The 19,817-nt window shown below is 40.4% G+C and overlaps 1 protein-coding gene across 1 annotated transcript in view; it reads left to right on the forward strand.

Annotated features, from left to right (window-relative positions):
- The window catches only part of PHF2 (PHD finger protein 2), a 143,106-nt gene that overhangs the window by 79,035 nt on the left and 44,254 nt on the right, over positions 1–19,817 (forward strand). The window contains exons 3-6 of the mRNA XM_056851608.1: positions 10,413–10,527; positions 12,998–13,158; positions 16,248–16,389; positions 17,797–17,983. Of these exons, the coding sequence (XP_056707586.1) occupies positions 10,413–10,527; positions 12,998–13,158; positions 16,248–16,389; positions 17,797–17,983 (605 nt within the window). The remainder of the gene's footprint in view (positions 1–10,412; positions 10,528–12,997; positions 13,159–16,247; positions 16,390–17,796; positions 17,984–19,817) is intronic.

Consider the following 19,817-nt stretch of genomic DNA (forward strand, 5'->3'; position numbering starts at 1 on the left):
TGGGTTAACCCCAGCGATGTGAAAACTCAGGGGAATATTTTCCCCCTGAGGGCTCCTCTTCCCATGGAAAAACTGGAAATTTGGGGAAGCATTAAAAATAATAATTTTATCTTATTGGATCAGTAAAATTCTATTTAAGATAAAGTTATACTCAAAATATGGAAAATGAAGACTTTTTTTAAACAATGTAAGACTATCTACATAATTATATAATGATAATCCCTGTGTTTACTGTAGATATATGTAATAGTTTCGAGGATATATATACTATTTACATGTGACTAATTTTGTACACTATTAATATTGAAGAATAAAATGCTTTCAATGTTACAAAATTTAACTCAGTACAAATATGCTGCTGGTCGTATTAGGACGGTATGAGACTGTTTCTGCTCAAATAGCATGCTTATTCTTTTTACTACAAATGTATTTGTGTGTTTAATTGCCTTTTTTTTTTTACATCAGAGATGGCAAAAAACAACTACTACTATGGCCTTTAATGCAGGGACGTTTCCTTGCTGTCACCCCTGCCAACTTCTTTGGGGCTTCCTTTTGATTATGTATGCCTTTTCTGCCTGTCAGAGGTAGCCTCGCTCTTCCCACACATATTGCCCCTGTTTTCCAGATGCTGTTTTAGCCAGAATCTGGAAAATGCAGGCAAAACACACGGGGAAAGTGAGGCAACCTCTGGTAGGTGGAAAAGGCATGCAAAATTAAAAGAAGCCCTGAAGCAGTTGGCTGGGTTGACCGCTGGGAAACATCCCTGCATAAAAGGCCATTTTATATGTGCTAATGTATCATATAGTACAACAGTCTGCAGTTCTCTGTCTTTAGTACTGGGCTTATATTTGAAATTTTGCTTGTAGAAAACGTGCAGTGCAAACCTAAGCAGAGTTACTTACTCTTCTATTAACTCCAGTGGTCTTTAAAAAGTATAACTCTGCTTAGGATTGCACTGTAAGGAATTGATACTTTCTTATTTCTTCTGTTTACCATATTTATGAAAATTAAAAGTAACTAATCCATATATTTCAGTTTGCTCCCCAAATTTCAATTTTTCACTGGAAAAAAATAGAACACAACCTTTAAAAAAACGACTTCAAAATTTCCAGAAATTTCATATATCTAGCTGACTTACATTGCTGAATTCATATATCACAGTTAACAAGAGTTAGTTTTAAAACGGCGAGGCCATGTGAGAAGAGTAAGGGAGGTGCGAAGTGCATGCACGGGCATGGCAACAAGCTGGGCTCCTGCACATTCACCTTAATGTCAGCTTGGTGTGATATGGAATGCAGCCTTAATTATGAAATTTAATTTTTTTGTACTAAATTAGGTATCCTCCACTATCTGGCAACTTATTTACTTGTTGAATGATTTGCAAGACAAAAAATATGCATGCAGTTCTTATTATACAACTTGTAGGAGGATTTTTTGTGTATAAAAGAAAGGACTCTGAGACACACATTCCATGATGGATGCCTTCCAGATGTCAAATATAAAAATAATTCTCCTCTTTTGCTTTCTGCTTTTCTATTTGATCCTGCTGACTATATTTTAGAAAAATTGCTTCCTCTTGTATGGCATTTAGAATAATTTTGATTTAATGAACTTTGGGGAAACTACTTATGGGGAAGAAATATGCATTTGTTAAAAATGTATTTCTGGGATTGTTTTGGGAGAGGGAGATTGTTCTGTGGAGACATTATTAAGTCTGTAGATTTGTGAGTCTTTTATTGATAACGGTCTTTGAGGAGTAGTCATCTGATAGGCTTTGTAAATCCTTACAGTGAATGATATTGTATTATGGCTTGAATCCTGTAACAGTGTACTCTTGGAAGGAGCTCTTTCCTGATTTCCTTCCACCCAGCAGCCCACCCCCATTAATAACCAGGTGCTGGGTCTTTGAGTGCCATGGAAAAATCCCAAGCAGCACATGGGAGCTGTAATGAATAGGGTTGCCAGGTCTCTCTTCGCCACTGGTGGGAGATTTTTGGGGTGGAGCCTCAGGAGGGGAGGGACTTCAATGCCTTAGAGTCCAATTGCCAAAGCGGCCATTTTCTCCAGGTGAACTGATCACTATTGGCTGGAGATCAGTTGTGATAGCAGGAGATCTCCAGCTAGTACCTGTAGGTTGCCAATCCTAGTAATGAAGAGGAGGGAACTGCATTCCAAAATTTATTCCAGCGTACGTTTTTGTGAGTCGGAGCTCACTTTCAGTTGCTATTGATGCATCCTCCATGCATCTGAGGAAGTGAGCTATGACTCTTGAAAGCTTGTGCTGGAATACATATTGTTAGTCTTTAAGGTGCCCCTGGGCTCCTGTTTCATTCGACAGACTAACATGGCTGCCCCTCTGGAATTAGGTTGTAAGCAGTTCACTCCTTGTGTGGAAGTAGTGCACTCTCCCCAATTGCAGGTGGTTGTCACTTATGGCATACACATGTTCAGTTAGTAAGACTATGGTTAGTGCAACACATAATTATGGTGGTGTATATTCTTATATGTTGGCTTCCTGTCACATACGTCTGTATATGTATGTTCTGAGGATGCCAGGGTGGATGCTACTTTTCCAGTAGTCTTTAACAGAATTGCTACTTTATTTAATGAAAGTGTGAACATATGTACAGCACTCCGGCCTGTGAATAAAATGTGCGTGGGAGGTTTCCAATGAAAGCTTTCTGTCAATAGAAACTAGGTTTTGTGCATGGATCATCCGACTGCCAGCTGCAGGGGTTGGAAAGAATGCTACATCCAGTTGATTTTATTAATCATAGATAATAGATATGGTTAAGTTTAATTAAGCCATCTCCCATAGGAACTTCTAACTGCATTTTTTAAAGCAAAATATGCAGTAGAAGAGAAAGTCAAGCACAAAGTGGATTTGTATGCAGAATTCAGTACTTAGGTCCCATTGAGTTCCTTGTGATCTTTGTCATCTCTGTATCATCTATGAGGATTACTAGATTTAGTGAATAGGTTTCAGACAATTAAAGCTGATCTACATTACATTTGCTCATCATATCTCTCATACAATGTGATCCACCAGTATCTCAAGTAGTTTGACCCTCAGTGATTCTTATTTCATGGTAAAAATGGAAATGATAGGGCTGCATGAAATACATATACATGATTTCTTCAAATGCTGATAATCAGGAATTTGCAGCTTATTTTGTGCTGGGACTATTCATCAAGGTGGTGGTGGAGTGGTGGTAAAGTTTGTTCACTGATCATCTACCATTAATCACAATTTGTGTTACAGAATACATACTGGCCAATATGTGAAGGTATTTGTGTGTGCAACAGAAAAGAGACTGTGTCCTCATTTAGCTTCTAACATCAATTTTCAGAAGTGTCAAAGAAAAATATAGCTATAACAAAAGGACACAGTACAGTTGCTTTCAAGAAGTGGAATAACAAGAATAAAATTAGAACCCACGTGTACAGTTTATGCCATCACAGTTATGTAGTGTGGAAAGTGCCAGGATTTTGTGTCTGTTCTTTTGTACTGGAACTGTCTCTTTATTATATTTGTATACAGTCTAGTTTAAACGTGATGCTGGTGGGGCAGAAGAATTTACCCACAGTTCAGACTTCACACAGCATCTCAAGTAGGAACACATACTAAAGATTTTATCCACAAAATGCTGAGAGGAACAATCATGGCAGGCCACTGAACAACCTCCTGCAGGCCAAATCCCAACAGGCCTTTGACCACTTGGAACAGCTCTGCTGGCCTATACTGTGCAATTAGGATTGGGAAATTCATGGAGATTGGGGGTAGAGCCTGGGGAGGGTGGGGTTTAGGAAGGGGAGGGACCTTAGTAGTGCATAATGCAATAGAGTCTACCCTCCAATTAGGGTTGCCAACTTCCAGGTAATGGTGGGGAGGAAAATAGACACCACTGTACTAGTATCATGGGGATAAGGAAATCAGTACAGGAGTGAAATTAGTTAACAAAGTTTAAAAAGTTTATCACAAATGCTACTGAATACACAATTCAAAACAACAACAATGGCATTTACAACAAAAGAATACCACTATCCTATAGGATATATACAGGTGCAATGAACATATATAGAGCAAACCATTCAAAAAAGTCTCCTATAGAGTACAAGTGTCATTGCAGACAGTATAGTTGCATAACACAGTTCAGTTCGTGATCCTTAGGATGTGAAGATAATACAGGATAATCTCCAATTCCCACGCAGGGTAATGAGGTGAGTAGCAAAGAGCTCTCCTAGTCTTTCTACACACCTCATTACCCTGCGTGGGAATTGGAGACTATCCTGTATTATCTTCATGGTGAATATGTAGACTGTTCACAGTATTAATGCTTGAAGGACTGAAGAAGAATTTAAACTAAGAATTTGAAACGGCCATATCCTCTTGGTGAACTTTGGCTTTACATCCTAAGGATTACGCACTGAACTGCGTTATACAACTGTACTGTCTGCAATGACACTTGTACTCTATAAGAGACTTTTTTGAATGGTTTGTTCTGTATATGTTCATTGCACCTGTATATATCCTATAGGATGTGTTGTGTGTTAAGTGCTGTCAAGTCGCTTCCGACTCATGGTGACCCTATGAATGAAAGTCCTCCAAAATGTCCTATCTTTGACAGCCTTGCTCAGATCTTGCAAATTGAAGGCTGTGGCTTCCTTTATTGAGTCAATCCATCTCTTGTTGGGTCTTTCTCTTTTCCTGCTGCCCTCAACTTTTCCTAGCATGACTGTCTTTTCCAGTAACTCTTGTCGTCTCATGACGTGACCAAAATACGATAGCCTCAGTTTATTCGTTTTAGCTTCTAGGGTCAGTTCAGGCTTGACTTGATCTATAACCCACTGATTTGTTTTTTTGGCAGTCCACGGAATCCGTAACACTCTCCTCCAACACCACATTTCAAAGGAATCTATTTTCTTCCTATCAGCTTTCTTCACTGTCCAGCTTTCACACCCATATATAGTAATAGGGAATACGATGGCATGAATTAATCTAGTCTTGGTGGCCAGTGACACATCCTTACACTTCAAAATATTTTCTAGCTCCTTCATGGCTGCCCTTCCCAGTCTCAGTCTCCTTCTGATTTCTTGGCTGCAGTCTCCTTTTTGGTTGATGGTGGAGCCAAGGAATAGAAAGTCTTGAACAATTTCAATTTCCTCATTGTCAACCTTAAAGTGGTGTAATTCTCCTGTAGTCATTACTTTTGTTTTCTTGATGTTCAGCTGTAGTCCTGCTTTGGCACTTTCTCTTTTAACTTTCAGCAGTTGTCGTTTCAAATCTTCACTATTTTCTGCCAATAATGTAGTGTCATCAGCATATCTCAAATTATTAATGTTCCTCCCTCCAATTTTCACTCCACCTTCATCTAAATCTAATCCAGCTTTCCTAATTGTATGTTCTGCATATAGATTGAAGAGATAGGGAGATAAAATACATCCTTGTCTGACACCTTTGCCAATTGGAAACCATTCCGTTTCTCCATATTCTGTTCTAACTGTGGCCTCTTGTCCAGAGTACAGGTTGCGCATCAAAATGATCAGATGTAGTAGCACACCCATTTCTTTTAAAACCAGCCATAGCTTTTCATGATCCACACAGTCAAAAGCTTTGCTGTAATCTATGAAACACAAGCTGATTTTGGTTCTTGTAGGTTATCCAGGCTGTGTGACCGTGGTCTTGGTATTTTCTTTCCTGACGTTTCGCCAGCAGCTGTGGCAGGCATCTTCAGAGGAGTAACACTGAAGGACCTTCAGTGTTACTCCTCTGAAGATGCCTGTCACAGCTGCTGGCGAAACGTCAGGAAAAAAAATATCAAGACGATGGTCACACAGCCCGGATAACCTACAAGAACCAATGAACTCTGACTGTGAAAGCCTTTGACAAGCTGATTTTCTTCTGAAATTCTCTCGTATGCCCCAGTAACTGGCGTATATTTGCAATATGATCTCTAGTGCCTCTTCCTTTTCTGAAACCAGCTTGAACATAAGGCATTTCTCATTCCATATATGGTAACAGCCTTTGCTGTAAGATTTTGAGCATCACTTTACTTGCATGAGAAATTAATGCGATGGTCCGATAGTTGCTACAGTCTTTGATGTCTCCTTTCTTGGGAATTGGAATGTAAATGGATCGTTTCCAGTCTGCGAGCCATTGTTTTGTTTCCCATATCTGTTGGCATATTCTTGTCAAGATGTTGATGGACTCCATTTCTGTGGCTTGGAATAGCTCTATTGATATCCCATCTGCTCCTGGTGATTTTTTTCTCCTGATTGCTCTCAATGCAGCTTTCACTTCACTTTCTAAAACTGTAGGGTCTTCTTCAAAAGATTCTTCTTTGAACAAATCTTTTATCCTTTCATCTCTTCTGTATAGTTCTTCAGCGTATTGTTCCTACCTTTTCTTTATTTTGTCCTGTTCAGTTAATGTATTTCCATGCTGATCTTTCAGCATGCCTAACCATGCTTTAAATTTCCCTTTGATTTCTTGGATCTTGTGGAACAGATCTCTTGTTCTTCCTTTTTTGTTGTTGTCTTCTATTTCTTTACACTGGTTATTATAATAGGTCTCTTTGTCTCTACGTGCGAGTCGCTGGAACGTTGCACTTAGACTTTTGATTCTATTTCTGTCACCTATTTCTGTCCTATAGGATAGTGGTATTCTTTTGTTGTAAATACCATTGTTGTTGTTTTGAATTGTGTATTCAGTAGCATTTGTGATAAACATTTTGCACTTTGTTAACTAATTTCGCTCCTGTACTGATTTCCTTAACCTCCAGGTAATAGCAGATCTCCTGCTATTACAACTGATCTCCAGCTAACAGAGATCAGTTCACCTGGAGAAAATGGCCGCTTTGGCAATTGGACTCTATGGCATTTAAGTCCCTCCCCTCCCAAACCCCGCCCTCCTCAGGTTCACCCCCCCAAAAAAAGAGGGATGTGGCAACCCTACCTCCAATGTAGCCATTAGAGACAGTTATAATTCTGGGAGATCTTGAGGCCCCACCCGGAGTTGGCCACTGGTTGAAACTCCTACCCTCACATTGTTATTAGTCCTCAAAGCAGAAGATACAGACTGCCCATTTTTAGTAGAGGGATGTGGTGTCATTTTTATCCATGAAACTGCATGGGGAAAGAATCACGTCCCATCAACACTAGTGGCCATGATCTGAGTTGGGCCCCATATAGCTTCTGTTAGCATTTAAAATTTACTGAAAAGATCCAGTTATGGATCTCCCAGGATCTTGTCTGTTTTGACCTTGACATCTTCCCAGGTCAGTGTATATTACACTACAAATCAGTGCAGACTATGGGGATTGGGCTTCTAATCCAATACTGGCATTAGGAAAGGGATTGTCTCTTAACCGTCTATAAACCGTGAAGTGCCATTTAAACATAGATGCAACATCGACGTTCTTTCCAAATCAGAAGCAAGTGAGGAAAGCAGTCTCCCCCACAAATTCAATGTGAACCCACTGGAAGACATTTAACTGTCCATGGGGCAGGTGGGAGTGGGGTGGAATAAAGGGTTTTAGATGCTGAAGGATGATCTCCTTCCCTTGAACTTTGATCTTCCCTTCCAGGTGCCCTGCCCCCTCTATGGGACCCCATTCTTTCTCTGTTTTTCTTTGACATTACCACTTTGTCATTAAGACAAAGTCGTTACAATGAAAAACTAGCTGTAAAAGTATTTTAATTGAGGAATGAAGTCTCAGCAGACAGAATGAATACTTCCCATTTGCACTGTACAAAAGCAAGGATTGATTTCCTTATTTGTGTGTGTGGGGGGTTGTCTTTACTTTTATATTCGAAAATTCATAAATTTCCAGGACGCTGTAATTAAAATTTAAGTGTGCTCTGTTTTGGAAATTAAATGCTCTGTGTTGATAGCTGTTTTTTGTGAAAGAGGAAACTCGTCATTGTGAAACATCAAGAATATGTTCTGTAACTTTCTACACACTCATACTCCTTACATGCCTTCAAAAATTTTATGAATGAATCTTTTGACCCAGGATTGTCAATGTCTTGGAAGCCCCCCTCTCCCTGATTACATGGTTCTAACAGTGGGGCAAAAGGGCCTGTTAGAAGCAGGTTGGAGACAAGTTAGCAGAGGCCTTTGATGAAATAAGAGGCCATATAAAAAGGGAAAGTAGGCAAAAAAAAACAACCCACTTCTGGATGATAGCAAGCAGCTAAATATTGGTCTTTCAACAAAACGTATCCCTGTTGGAATGCACTGTCCATGTGGCTTCTCAATTTGGTGGTGGTACTGGACCAAAACCCTAGTGGATGTTATTGTGAGTGTTACAGTAAGTTTGGTTTCTCTTTGATTGTGAAGAAAGACACATTGCTTTGGATCCAGGGATTTGCAAGCGAACACATAAATGGACTTAACACAATTCCACTTGTGCAAGATCTGGCACAACACCTGAACACTTCTGGTGCCCAGAAATTGGTTTGCACAAAGTCTTGGGCAAGAGCTCTGTAGCTCAATCAGAAAGTTTGCTCCTGGACCCAACCTAATGATTGTATTATTTCCTTAATCAGAGATACACAACAAAGGAGAAAATATTCAAGGATAAAGGTTTAAGATATATGATTGGCTCACACCTAAATTCTGTGCATGGAAGCTCTACTTCCCTGCTTCCTCCTCCTATTGCAGCCTGAAATCCCCTCTTGAAATCCTGCTGCTAGAAGAAGGGGGAGCCCTAGGAGCATCAGCATGGGGGTGGGGGGGGACTGAAAGGTTGCTGCAGCACAGGAAAAATCAGTAAAAATCGCTCCCCCTGCACGTACAGAACTTTTCCAAAGTAGCCAGCCCACTGATATGAACAGTGATCTGTAATTTATCATAATGGTTGACCTCCAGTCTATTTGTATTTTATGTCTGTTTCTGAGTCTTTTTAAATTTTTTAACATGGAGCAGTTTAGAAATTTGAGTCAATTTAATATTACAGATTGGAACAGTTTGTCTTGGTCACAGAGTCTAAGAGACATTTTCCATATTCAGCAAAATCATATGCTATAGCCCTTCTGGGAATGTACCACTTCAGAAGTGATGGCTCACAGGCCTGAATGCTCTCTTTTTGAAAAACTTTCTGAACATAATTCCAACATCTGGAAGAAAACTAGGCTAGTATGTTCCCTATATTCTTGCTTTTCATGGGTAAGGAGAGTGTTTGTGTGTGTATGTGTGTAAATTTAAACTACCTACACTTGCCTTTCTCCCATATGCTGAAATGTTACATTCCTGTGAACAACTGAACCATGTAGGGTTATTGTTTTTTAATGAGCTGACATGGTTAATCTTGATACGTTTTTCATTTCCCCCAAATGTTGCCAGCGTGGTTAAGAACCACGCTCTAATCTGGAGAACCAGGTTTGATTCCCCACTCCTCCACATGAGCGACCGACTCTAATCTGGTGAACTGGGTTGGTTTCCTCAGTCCTCCACATGAAGCCAGCTGGGTGACCTTGGACTATTCACAGTTCTCATTGAACTCTCTCAGCCCTACCTACCTCACAAGGTGTCTGTTGTGGGGAGAGGAAGGGAAGGTGATTGTAAGCCACTTTGAGACTTTTCAAAGGTACGGAAAAGCAGGGTATAAAAACCAACTTCTTGCAAACACTGCTTTTGTGAGGGCATGCACTTGGGCTGGGGCATTATTCTCTGTCTCATCAGTTAAACTGGTATACATTTGAACACATGGAGCTGGTTTGTGCAGAATCAGACCCTTGGTCCATCTAAGTCAGTATTGTCTGTTCAGACTGGCAGCAGCTTTCCAGGGTTTCGGGCAGAAGTCTACTGTGTGATCCTTAAATGGAGATTCCAGAGATTGAACCTGAGGCCTTCTGCATTCTAAGCAGATGCTCTGCCACTGAGCCACAGCCTCTCCCCACTTTAAACCAGCAGTAAGAAGAGAACCTCCCAAAATAAGTCAATGTGATGACATAACTCCATTATATGGTGGCTGATTTTCTTCATTTGTATATGGTTCAAGCCGTCAAAACTGATTTTATTTTGTGCATTGCATCAGTTTGTGAGATGTATCATTTTCACAATTGTTCCATATGGCAAACTGAATTACTGCTTTACAGTGGAGATTAAGTGTGTAGCTTGTAACCTTGAATTCTAGTCAGCAATTAACAATATGGCTGGTTGTCCTTACTATTACAAATGGGGGCCATTTGGTATAATAATAGAAGCTACTATAGCAGTATTGTCTAATAGCAAGTCAGAAAACAATTGTTAAGTTTTCTCATAAAGAATAAAATTACCTGTATCTGTTAAAGTATTATCTTTTAGGAGAAAAATGCTAAGTTTATCATAATCATGTGAAGCCAATGACAGATCTTCCTATATATGTAAACAGAACCTTATCACTTATCCTTTTCCAATTCTCTTGCAGTGAAAAAGAAAAGGAACTGGCACAAACATGATACTGGTCAAACTACAGAAGTCAAACCTGTACAGAATGGGAGTCAGGTCTTCATAAAGGAGCTTCGAACTCGAACATTCCCCAGGTAGGTTGCTCAGTGATGTCTGTGTTTGTATAATAATCCTTAGGTTGTAGGCTGAACTGGAAAAATGTGTCTGTAAAGTGGTGATGGTTACACTAGTGAGTTTTTCTCTGTAGATGTACGCTGCTAGTAATCCCACAGATCTGGGAGTAACAGCACAGTTTTCGGCAAGAGTTTTTATTTTTCAAGGCGCATTGAAGCAGTGTACCCCAAACCAAATTTTTGTATCCCTGCTGGTTGAATAGTTTGAGGCTGCAACTTTCAAGGTGGAAATAAGCAACACTTTTGGTGAGGTTTTTAGAATGATCAAGTACCTTTAAACAGTGGAAAGATACATAAGTTGTTCTATGTTCCAACATGGCCTGCTTATCTGATTCTTATTTTTTTTAACATCTTCCTTGTCCTGTCACCAGAAAGCCTTGGATGTCCTCAAAATGAGATGTAGTTACAAATAAGCACAGGAGAGGGCAGTCATGTATTAGTTGTTACATGGATGCCTTTATTTGGCAGACTGTGTTTGACAACAAATGTTCTTTGTTGCAGACTCTGTTGCCTGAAAATCTTAACAGTCCCATTCTGAACACATTAGCTCAAGGTATTTTGGATAGCTGCTTGTTGTTCAGAACCTTGCATGACAAAACGAGGTCACCCATCAAATTTCCCCAGCATTTCAATAAAAGCATGTATGTTACAAACAGAGCATTAACTAACATATCATACCTAAACAGAGGCTATTGGCACTTTGTACTTGGGTACGGTCTGCAAACTGTAAACATTCAAATGTAAGTTCTTGTCTCTTTAAAATACTTGGAAACATTGTCCCTAGTATAAAATTGTATGTATGCTTGTTAAAAATAAGTCTTTATTACGGTCGCTTTCTCCTAGAGGACTTAATGTAGTTTCCCACTTCTCAGTGGGTAACTATTAAATAGCACTTTTAGTTTTAATAATTTTATACCTTTAGCACCTGTCATTTTTAAATTTGAAGCTTTTCAGGAGTTTTAGTCTAAAAGTGTTTTGTATTCATTTGGCACAATTACTAAGAGCAAATTTATATGATAATTTTGTACTCAGGAACCAATTCCCAAGAACACAGTATGTGTGCATAATGCTATTTGGATGTCTTTTGCCTACAAATATGTATGAATATATGTTGGAGATGGCAGTGGAATCAGTCCTTTTCTGGTTATCATTCATCAACATTTTTCAGGCAAAAGTCCCAGTTCACAAATGTGGTGCCACTTATAGCATGCATATATCATATGCAGAAACCATTCCTAAGAAAATAATGGAGAACATTTGATACAGTTATATCCTTGGTAGTAATAATTACTCTATAACTATGATTAAGTTAATTTAGTTCTCAAATTAATGAATTCAGCTTTAATAAAGCAGAAATTTAATTTGGTTGAATAAATATTCTGAGATAAAATGCAAACCAGAATCAACAAAAGAACAACAAAAGCATCAATAATACAGTGTTTTTTAAACAATTGTTTTGAACATACTCATCATACCCAAAAGTTATTGTGTTTTTATAATCTAACTTAATTTCCAACCTATATATTTCCTTTCTAGGGTTCCAGCCTAGAGAAAGTGAGTTGCACTTAATTCATGCTGAAAAAAGCATGATGATGTAATGTAAAAAAAATTTTGTAGACAGCCAAAGGCCTTTACAAGGTATATTAGACAGCTGAAAAAAGCAGTCATTAGTTCCTTGGTGGTGGAAAGTGCCATCAAGTCGCAGCTGACTTATGACAACCCTGTAGGGTTTTCAAGGCAATAGACAAACAGATACGGTTTTCCGTCTCCTGCCTCTGCATAGCAACCCTGGAATTCATCAAAGTAATAACCAGGGCTGACCCTGTTTAGCTTCTGAGTCCTGACAAGATCAGGCTAGCCTGGCCATCCAGGTCAGGGCATTGGTTCATTAGGTTATTTTATTGCTTTCAATAAAAATATGTGCGCAAGACTTTTCTAAACCAGGGAGAATCAGAATGCAGACTATGACTGTATATACAGAAGCAATTCAAAGGGTATTCCACTGCATCTGAGTATTCAGTGGTAGAGCAGGTTCCCAAGCCATACTATATATACAGGGCTTGTTGCACCTGCTGTCCTATTGAGTATTTTCATGTCAGCATACCTGGGGCATCCTTACTCAGTTACCCTAGAAAACTATATACCACAGGACTGCTTGCCTGTCATTGTGTGCTCAGAAATTTTTGTTAATATTCCAAGTTGGAGAAGGACACTAGACCTCCATGATTAGCACTCACACAATTGAAAGCAAATATCTTGCTGCCTCATTAAACAAACAAAGGATTATATGCCAGTGGCATCATACTGGAGAGAACGATATAGAGATCTGCATGTTGTTTCCTCAGTAATAAAGCAAGAGAAAATTACTGACTGGGTGTGAAAGTTTTTTTTTTTTTTTTAATTAGACCTCAAAATGTGTTTGTATTTCTAGCTCTGAAGATGTGGTTGTAAAAGTTACTGGAAGCCAACTAACAGTTGAATACATGGAAGAAAATGGATTCACAGAACCCATCCTCATTCCAAAGAAGGATGGCTTGGGGTTATCAGTACCTGCACCAACATTTTATGTTAGCGATGTTGAAAACTATGTTGGTATGTATTTTTCCAGGGCCTGATCAAGCTATGCATAGAAGATTATGTACAAGGGGTTTCATTACACTGTTTCCTTAATGGCAGTATGGCTTTATACATCTAGTGATGTGGATGACAAAATGACTAAGGCTGTCCTTCAGTCCTTTCAAACTACCTTCATCCCATCTTCCAGGTCAAAACTTTATGATCATCTGTAGTAGCCACATTCTTTGCTTCATTTACCTTCACAACCCTCTCAAGTTAGTGGCATGCCCATTTGTTTAAATCTGGCTTTCCCCCAATCATATGTAAAGAGGAGCTGCAGGTATTTTTTAATAGAAAAAAGGATTGTGTCTATAACTTTTCTTCTTACTGGATCCCTCCTACTTGAATTGTAAAGGACTATGAGAAAAGGCTCTGCAGAGAGGAGCTACAGAAGGAAAGTGGCAGATGTTGGGATGATTCAGCTCTTCTTTTGCCTTAATATTCTTACCCCCCCACGGTTTATATATTATTGGGACAGGCCTGGTTTTTAAGACATACAGTAAGTCTCCATCATACCCATTTGTTTCCTGTCCTCTGCCTCTTTCACATATGCTTCATTTTCATTCGTCTCCTTTTTTTGCTAGACATGTCCTCAAAGGGAGTGCCCATGCCTTTAAGGGTTTGAGGGCAGGGCAGTGCCCTGCAGGTGGCTTTCTTCCTCTTGCAACATGAAGAGGAGCTGCAACTGCTGCTTGTACCCTTGAGATGTAGCCATTTCAAGAACTGGAGGTTCCCTTTGGCCTGGGGTTGGCTTGGCAGCCCTTCTAGTCATGACAGTCAGTCTTCTGCTACTGTGGTTCCATCTGGTAGTACAGCTTCCTTCTTGTCCTACATGGATTCCTTGCCCCCCTCCTTGAAAATATTTGTAGCTTTATTAGAGACTACAGGCCAGATTAGAGACTATAGGCCAGATTACCACAATTTGCCAGACACTATGCTGCCTCTTCTTTGGCAAGATGGTCTTTCTTAAGTGGCCCCATGAAAGCCTTCTTTTCCTCTGCTGTCTGGAAGCTGCAATAACCCAACTTGGAAGTTGTGTCAGTAAACTTCAAGTCAATCTTCTCCAGGGCCCGATGCTTGGTCTGCACAAGCAAGGACTAGCGCAGAGTGAGAACTCTCTTCTTGGTCCCAACAACACACCCTTTCGACATGATAAAGTCATTGGTCAATTCACCATAATGAACAAACCCACCCAGAGGGTTGATGCTTTTGACAGACTGATTATACTCTGTTGAAGCATTGTTTTTGATCAGCTTGCCATCCTTGATTTGGTATTATGGCCAATCTTGAAGATCTTTTTTTTAAAATCGATTTGTGTGGTGATGATAGCCCTTCTAACCAGCTCAGGTGACAAGAGAAGGACACACAAGTAGGGTGCCGTGCGCAGACCTCTGTGAGTCTTGTGGGGCTTTTGAGAATGATGTCTGCTTTTGAGAATTATCCCAGCCTTTCTCCACTACCATCCATTGATTAATCTCCTGAAACAGAAGTTTCAGATTCTTCAATGTGTGCTAATTTGTGTTTCTTATGTAGATGCTTGCGTAGTTTCCCATTATTACCCTTCAGAACTCATATCCTTGGTCACCAAAGTTGTGTGTTATGAGTTACGTAAACACTGCTGTAGTAAAGTAATATTTTACAGCAATTCCCAACCTCTAAAATAATCTGACAGCCATTTTCAACCTATCTTCTTTTAATGAGAATGTATTTTTGCTTTTCCATCTGCTGTCCCTTAGCGGATTTTATTGCATGACCTGAGTGCTCCTTGACATCTGCTGGCTTCGTCCCTGCCTTGCAGCTGAAATAATCCCATCCTTCTCAGGAGTGCTCTAATCAAGAGAGAAACAGAAAAGTAAATTGATTATCTAAACAACACACATAGTCCCAAGCCCTGCTAATTGCCTCTAACCATGGACACATGCAGTTTGGAGAGGGGCATAACATAACTTTTGGATCAGACCTTGACACACAGAAAAGCTGAAGACATTTCTGGCAAAGGAGTTATACTGTACTGGAATACAGCCCATGGTTTTTAAAGGCCTTCCATAAATGACAAGAAGATATGGTCAAAAATAGCAAGGCAAATCATGATTGGTGAAAATTGAAATGACAGGCAGGATGTAACAAGGTTTGCATCCAGTACTTGAAAACTGATTTTCCCACAACAAACTGATTTCCCACAACATGTGATTCTCCTCTCCCCCATTTTATAAATAAAACAATATATTTAGAATGGGGAAAGTATAAACACATAACCCTGATTTTATAACTAAAGTAATAGGAGATGAAGGAATGACTGCTTAAAAATGTGTAAGAATATGCTTTCTTAACGCTAACCGGTTTAGTGAAATTAGGACTGAAGAGCTGAATCATTGCAGAGTGTAGGAAATCTTTCTGAGCTGCTGCAGTCAAGGCATTTAGGGTGCTTCAGCTGGCAGGGGACTTTGTTAACCCTCCAGAGAAAACAGATGCTTCCCACTGTGCCAAACTACTGCCTGGATAAGCTGTCAGACAATGACCGCTACTATGTCTAAACTGCTACACTGCAAAACCTTTATGCAGGTTCAATGATATTCTAGGATCATTAAAAGACAGATCAGATAAACAGCACTGGATTTTGTGCTTGGATCCAGGAGAAGATTCATTTCTTTAGATTCATAATGTATCATTTTCAGCTCAGTTTCAACAGTGGCTTGACATGTTGCATAGAGGTGGGTTAGTGTTTGAGAAAGTCTAGCCACAAGCCCCTTAATTATGCTAAAGTAGTTATGCTATTTTTTGGATGTCATGATACTCATGAGTAGCTGCTCTTGTAAAGCAATCCTCAGTCACCCCCTTTGCCTGTGCATGCGTAATGCCTGGACAATCAGTGTGCAAATTGCCCTCAGCACATGACTACTGGTTCATATGTCATCGTTTCATAGTGCATCTATGAAATGAATCACTCTTCCTAAGACAATGCCTAGTGATGACAAGTTGCAACCCAAACAGTATTCCATACTCTACCACAGCCTCTAACTTATTTTAGATCCAGTTTTATATTCCCCTTTCTCTTTATTTTTCAGGACCAGAAAGGAGTGTTGATGTCACTGATGTCACAAAACAAAAAGATTGCAAGATGAAGCTAAAGGAGTTTGTTGATTACTATTACAGCACTAACAGAAAAAGAGTCCTCAATGTAACTAACTTGGAATTTTCAGATACCAGGTAAAATGGAATAATGGGGTTGCCTGACCCCCACAGAGTTTGATTTGAGTTATCTGGTAGCCTGAAGCAGCAACAAATTTCAGCAAGTGATTTTGTGTATGTGGAGGGGTAGAGGTTTGCCTCTTTAACCATTTTATCTCCCCTCCATCCTAGCTATAATGTTAACATTTTAAAAATTTCTCATTCCCTGCCATAGTTAGCATTAATTTTTAGAGTAATAACAGGAAGAACTCCCTAGTTCAACAGAATGAATGGTCTGACATTGCTTTACAGAGCATGAAACCATTTCTAGACAAACTATTCATCTCTGCTTTTCAGTCTGTGGAGGTTTTGTTTGGTGTGCATCATTGGTGAGGAAGGGATGAATTTATGATTTGCTGAACCATGTAATTTAAACTTCTTTTTATTTGTTTTAGGTCTTTGGGGTAATCTACATAGCCATAAAAAGAATATTATAGGGCAGGAGAATGGTTCTTTATAAACAGAGAAAATGATAAGCTTTGGCAAAATATAAAATAAACAATGGTTGTTTGAGAAGAGAATTCCATCTCATTGGAGTAGAGAAATAAGTGATAATTAATGCAGATTACAGAAAGGCTGAAGGATAATTGCAAGATCATGTCTTTTGTAGTATCCATAGCTCTCTAGGCTGTATTTATTGTTTTAATCACGTAACCCCCTTCCTTGCGCACAAAGGATTAAAAGCAATTTCAGAACTCTGTGATTATAGGTATTTTTCAATAGGTATTCTACAGCTTTTTCTTTATCTGCAGAGACAATAACGATGAGAGACATTTTATTCTTGGGGATTGTAGGAACGATCACTCATATGCTGCTGATTTAATCATCAACTAGCAAATATTATATTTCCCAACAAAGAGCATGACATTTTAAAAGGATCCAAAGCTCCATTGTGACATGGAGCATGAAAGACACAATGTATTTATAAAAAAACATTTTAGAATGAAGTTCACATGTAAAAGGTGTTTTAAAAGTGAAAACAAATGTTGTATTGCCATATCTATTGGGTTAACCTGGCAAGCAGTTAAACAGCTATATTTAGGAAATTGGAAATGTGCTTTGTTACATGGAGTACATTTAACATACATGGAAGACTATCTATGAATTCATTTGACTGGAGTTATAGAATAATAAGCTTATCGAGTAAAATATTTTTGATTTTTTTGTTATAATTTTTTATTTGCATTGTGTTGGTATACAGTTGCTTTGCAGGAATATCCCTTAGATTTGATGGAATAATGATCTGTAGAAGTTTTATCCAGTACTTACTTTTTTCACAGGTACTTGAAAAATAGTGGAGAATTCGCCAAGAAATAGCATTTTCACTGATGCTAGGTCCGACGTTATACTTCATACTAATTCTATTTTTTTTTATAATAAAAACAGAATGTCCAGTTTTGTAGAGTCTCCTGATATAGTAAAAAAGCTTTCCTGGGTGGAAAATCATTGGCCTGATGATGCTTTACTTGGAAAACCTAAAGTGACCAAATATTGCCTGATATGCGTGAAGGATAGCTACACAGATTTTCACATAGACTCTGGTGGAGCCTCTGCCTGGTACCATGTCCTGAAAGTAAGACTCTTCTTATTTCCCTGCATTTAACACCAAATCATGTCCTAGAATTTTTACAAGATCTTAAAAGCTAAGATGAACTTCCACCGCAGCACCTCCAAAGCTGTTTCCTAGCTGCCGAAAGGCTTTAAAAAGCCTTTTGGCGGCTTTTTATTTTTTAAATGAAGCATTTTGCTCCATTGAGAACTGCGAGGCTGCCTGCAAAAAAGCAGGCACAGCAACGCCATTCTCCCCACCAGCGTGCTGGGGCGAAAGGGGACAGGAAGCTGCCTACTGGCAGCTCTGCCCCCCAGCACGCCCCAGGAATGCCCCCCTGGGACACTGGCGCGGGGCTTTGCGCCAGTGGGATGCCAGTGGAAGCCCCAGATGGCGTCCCGGGGCGGCGCTACCATGGCAGTGCTGGGATATTGGCTTCCAGGCCTCCCCGTTGGCATTGGGGCCACTCTGTGCGGCTTAAGTGGCAGGGGCGCCGGTGCAGGTTACCCGAATGCTGGTGCAGCCCCTTCCTGGCTTCCAAAGGACTTTCGTCCTTGAGGCACAGGAATGGGCTGGAACGGTTGCAAAATGGGCAGCCAATTTACTTGGACCGTGAAAATGTATTGTGAAAGTCAGATTTTGCAAAAACATTTTTGAGTGAGCAGCAAAACAGACCGTGCAAAAAAAACCCCCAGAGTTTGTATTTTCTGCCCTGCTCCTTCTTCTCATGGTGGAGGGACGCTCCCCCTTATGCAAACGACCCCACCAAACTCAAGCAAGTCTCACCAGCACCACCCCCCACCTCTCCAACCAATACGGCGCCGCGGTGCACCCCCCAAACGGGGAAAAAATCCAAGATGCAGGGGATCTCACGCAAGCCGCCCCGTTGCACTCAACCCTAGGCTAGAGGCAAAAACAGTGAAAAACACCAAGGAGGAGGCTCAACACCAAGGGTGCCGAGCGGAGAGAGACTCGCTAGCCGCCGCACAGACTCAACTTTAAACTTAACTTTAAAAGCAGTACACACACTCCCACAGAGGTGAGCGGTCACACACCCCTCAGCAGAATGGGCAAAAGACTCCTTTGGCTTCCCCTCCGCACAGAAACGCCCCCCCCCCACAGACTCTGCTTCCCCCCCCACATACACACGGAAAAAAATTATAGATTAAAGCCCCAAAAGGGGTCTTACTGTGGATGTCTTCTGTTCCATCAGGAGGGACTGGGTAATCCAATACGATTCCATTTAAGCACGGGAGGTTTTGCCTTGGATTTGCCGCTCTCTAGATGCATAGGATCGGCTGATGCAATTCATCCCAATAGGGAAAAGGGGGGGACCCATATCTCGGGACCTCCTGACCCAATCTTTACAAAACTTGGGGGTTCTTGCAAGAAGGCTCATCTGAAGCTACGCTGAATGTTTGGGGGCTGCACCCCCAAAAATGCACCCCCTGCAGCCACGGAAAGGAGCGAATGTGCACACGCACCCCCCCCCCCCACGGGGATTTCTCTCTCACACAAACAGATACTCTCTCTTTCTCTCCCCGGGCCACGCAGCAGCTGGGCTCACGTGCTCAATCGCAACTGATTGGCCAGAAGAAGACCCTGCTTGGCCACCGATTGGCCGCGGGAGAATGCTGCTTACTAACTGACAGTTATGCTCTGGGCCGAACCGCGAATTTGCCGAATTTATTCGCCAAACACCCCAAACTTGCCGAATTCGGCTCCCCGGTTTCCAGCCTTTTTTGAGTTCGGTTCCATCCGAACTAAAACCCGCCGAATTGGGGGAAATTTGGCTGTTTTTCGGTTCGGGCCGAACTGAATCGACAGCCCTATCTCCAGCTTGCCTTCTGCCACATTG

The sequence above is a fragment of the Euleptes europaea genome, chromosome 1, assembly GCF_029931775.1.
Source record: "Euleptes europaea isolate rEulEur1 chromosome 1, rEulEur1.hap1, whole genome shotgun sequence".
Taxonomy (NCBI): domain Eukaryota; kingdom Metazoa; phylum Chordata; class Lepidosauria; order Squamata; family Sphaerodactylidae; genus Euleptes; species Euleptes europaea.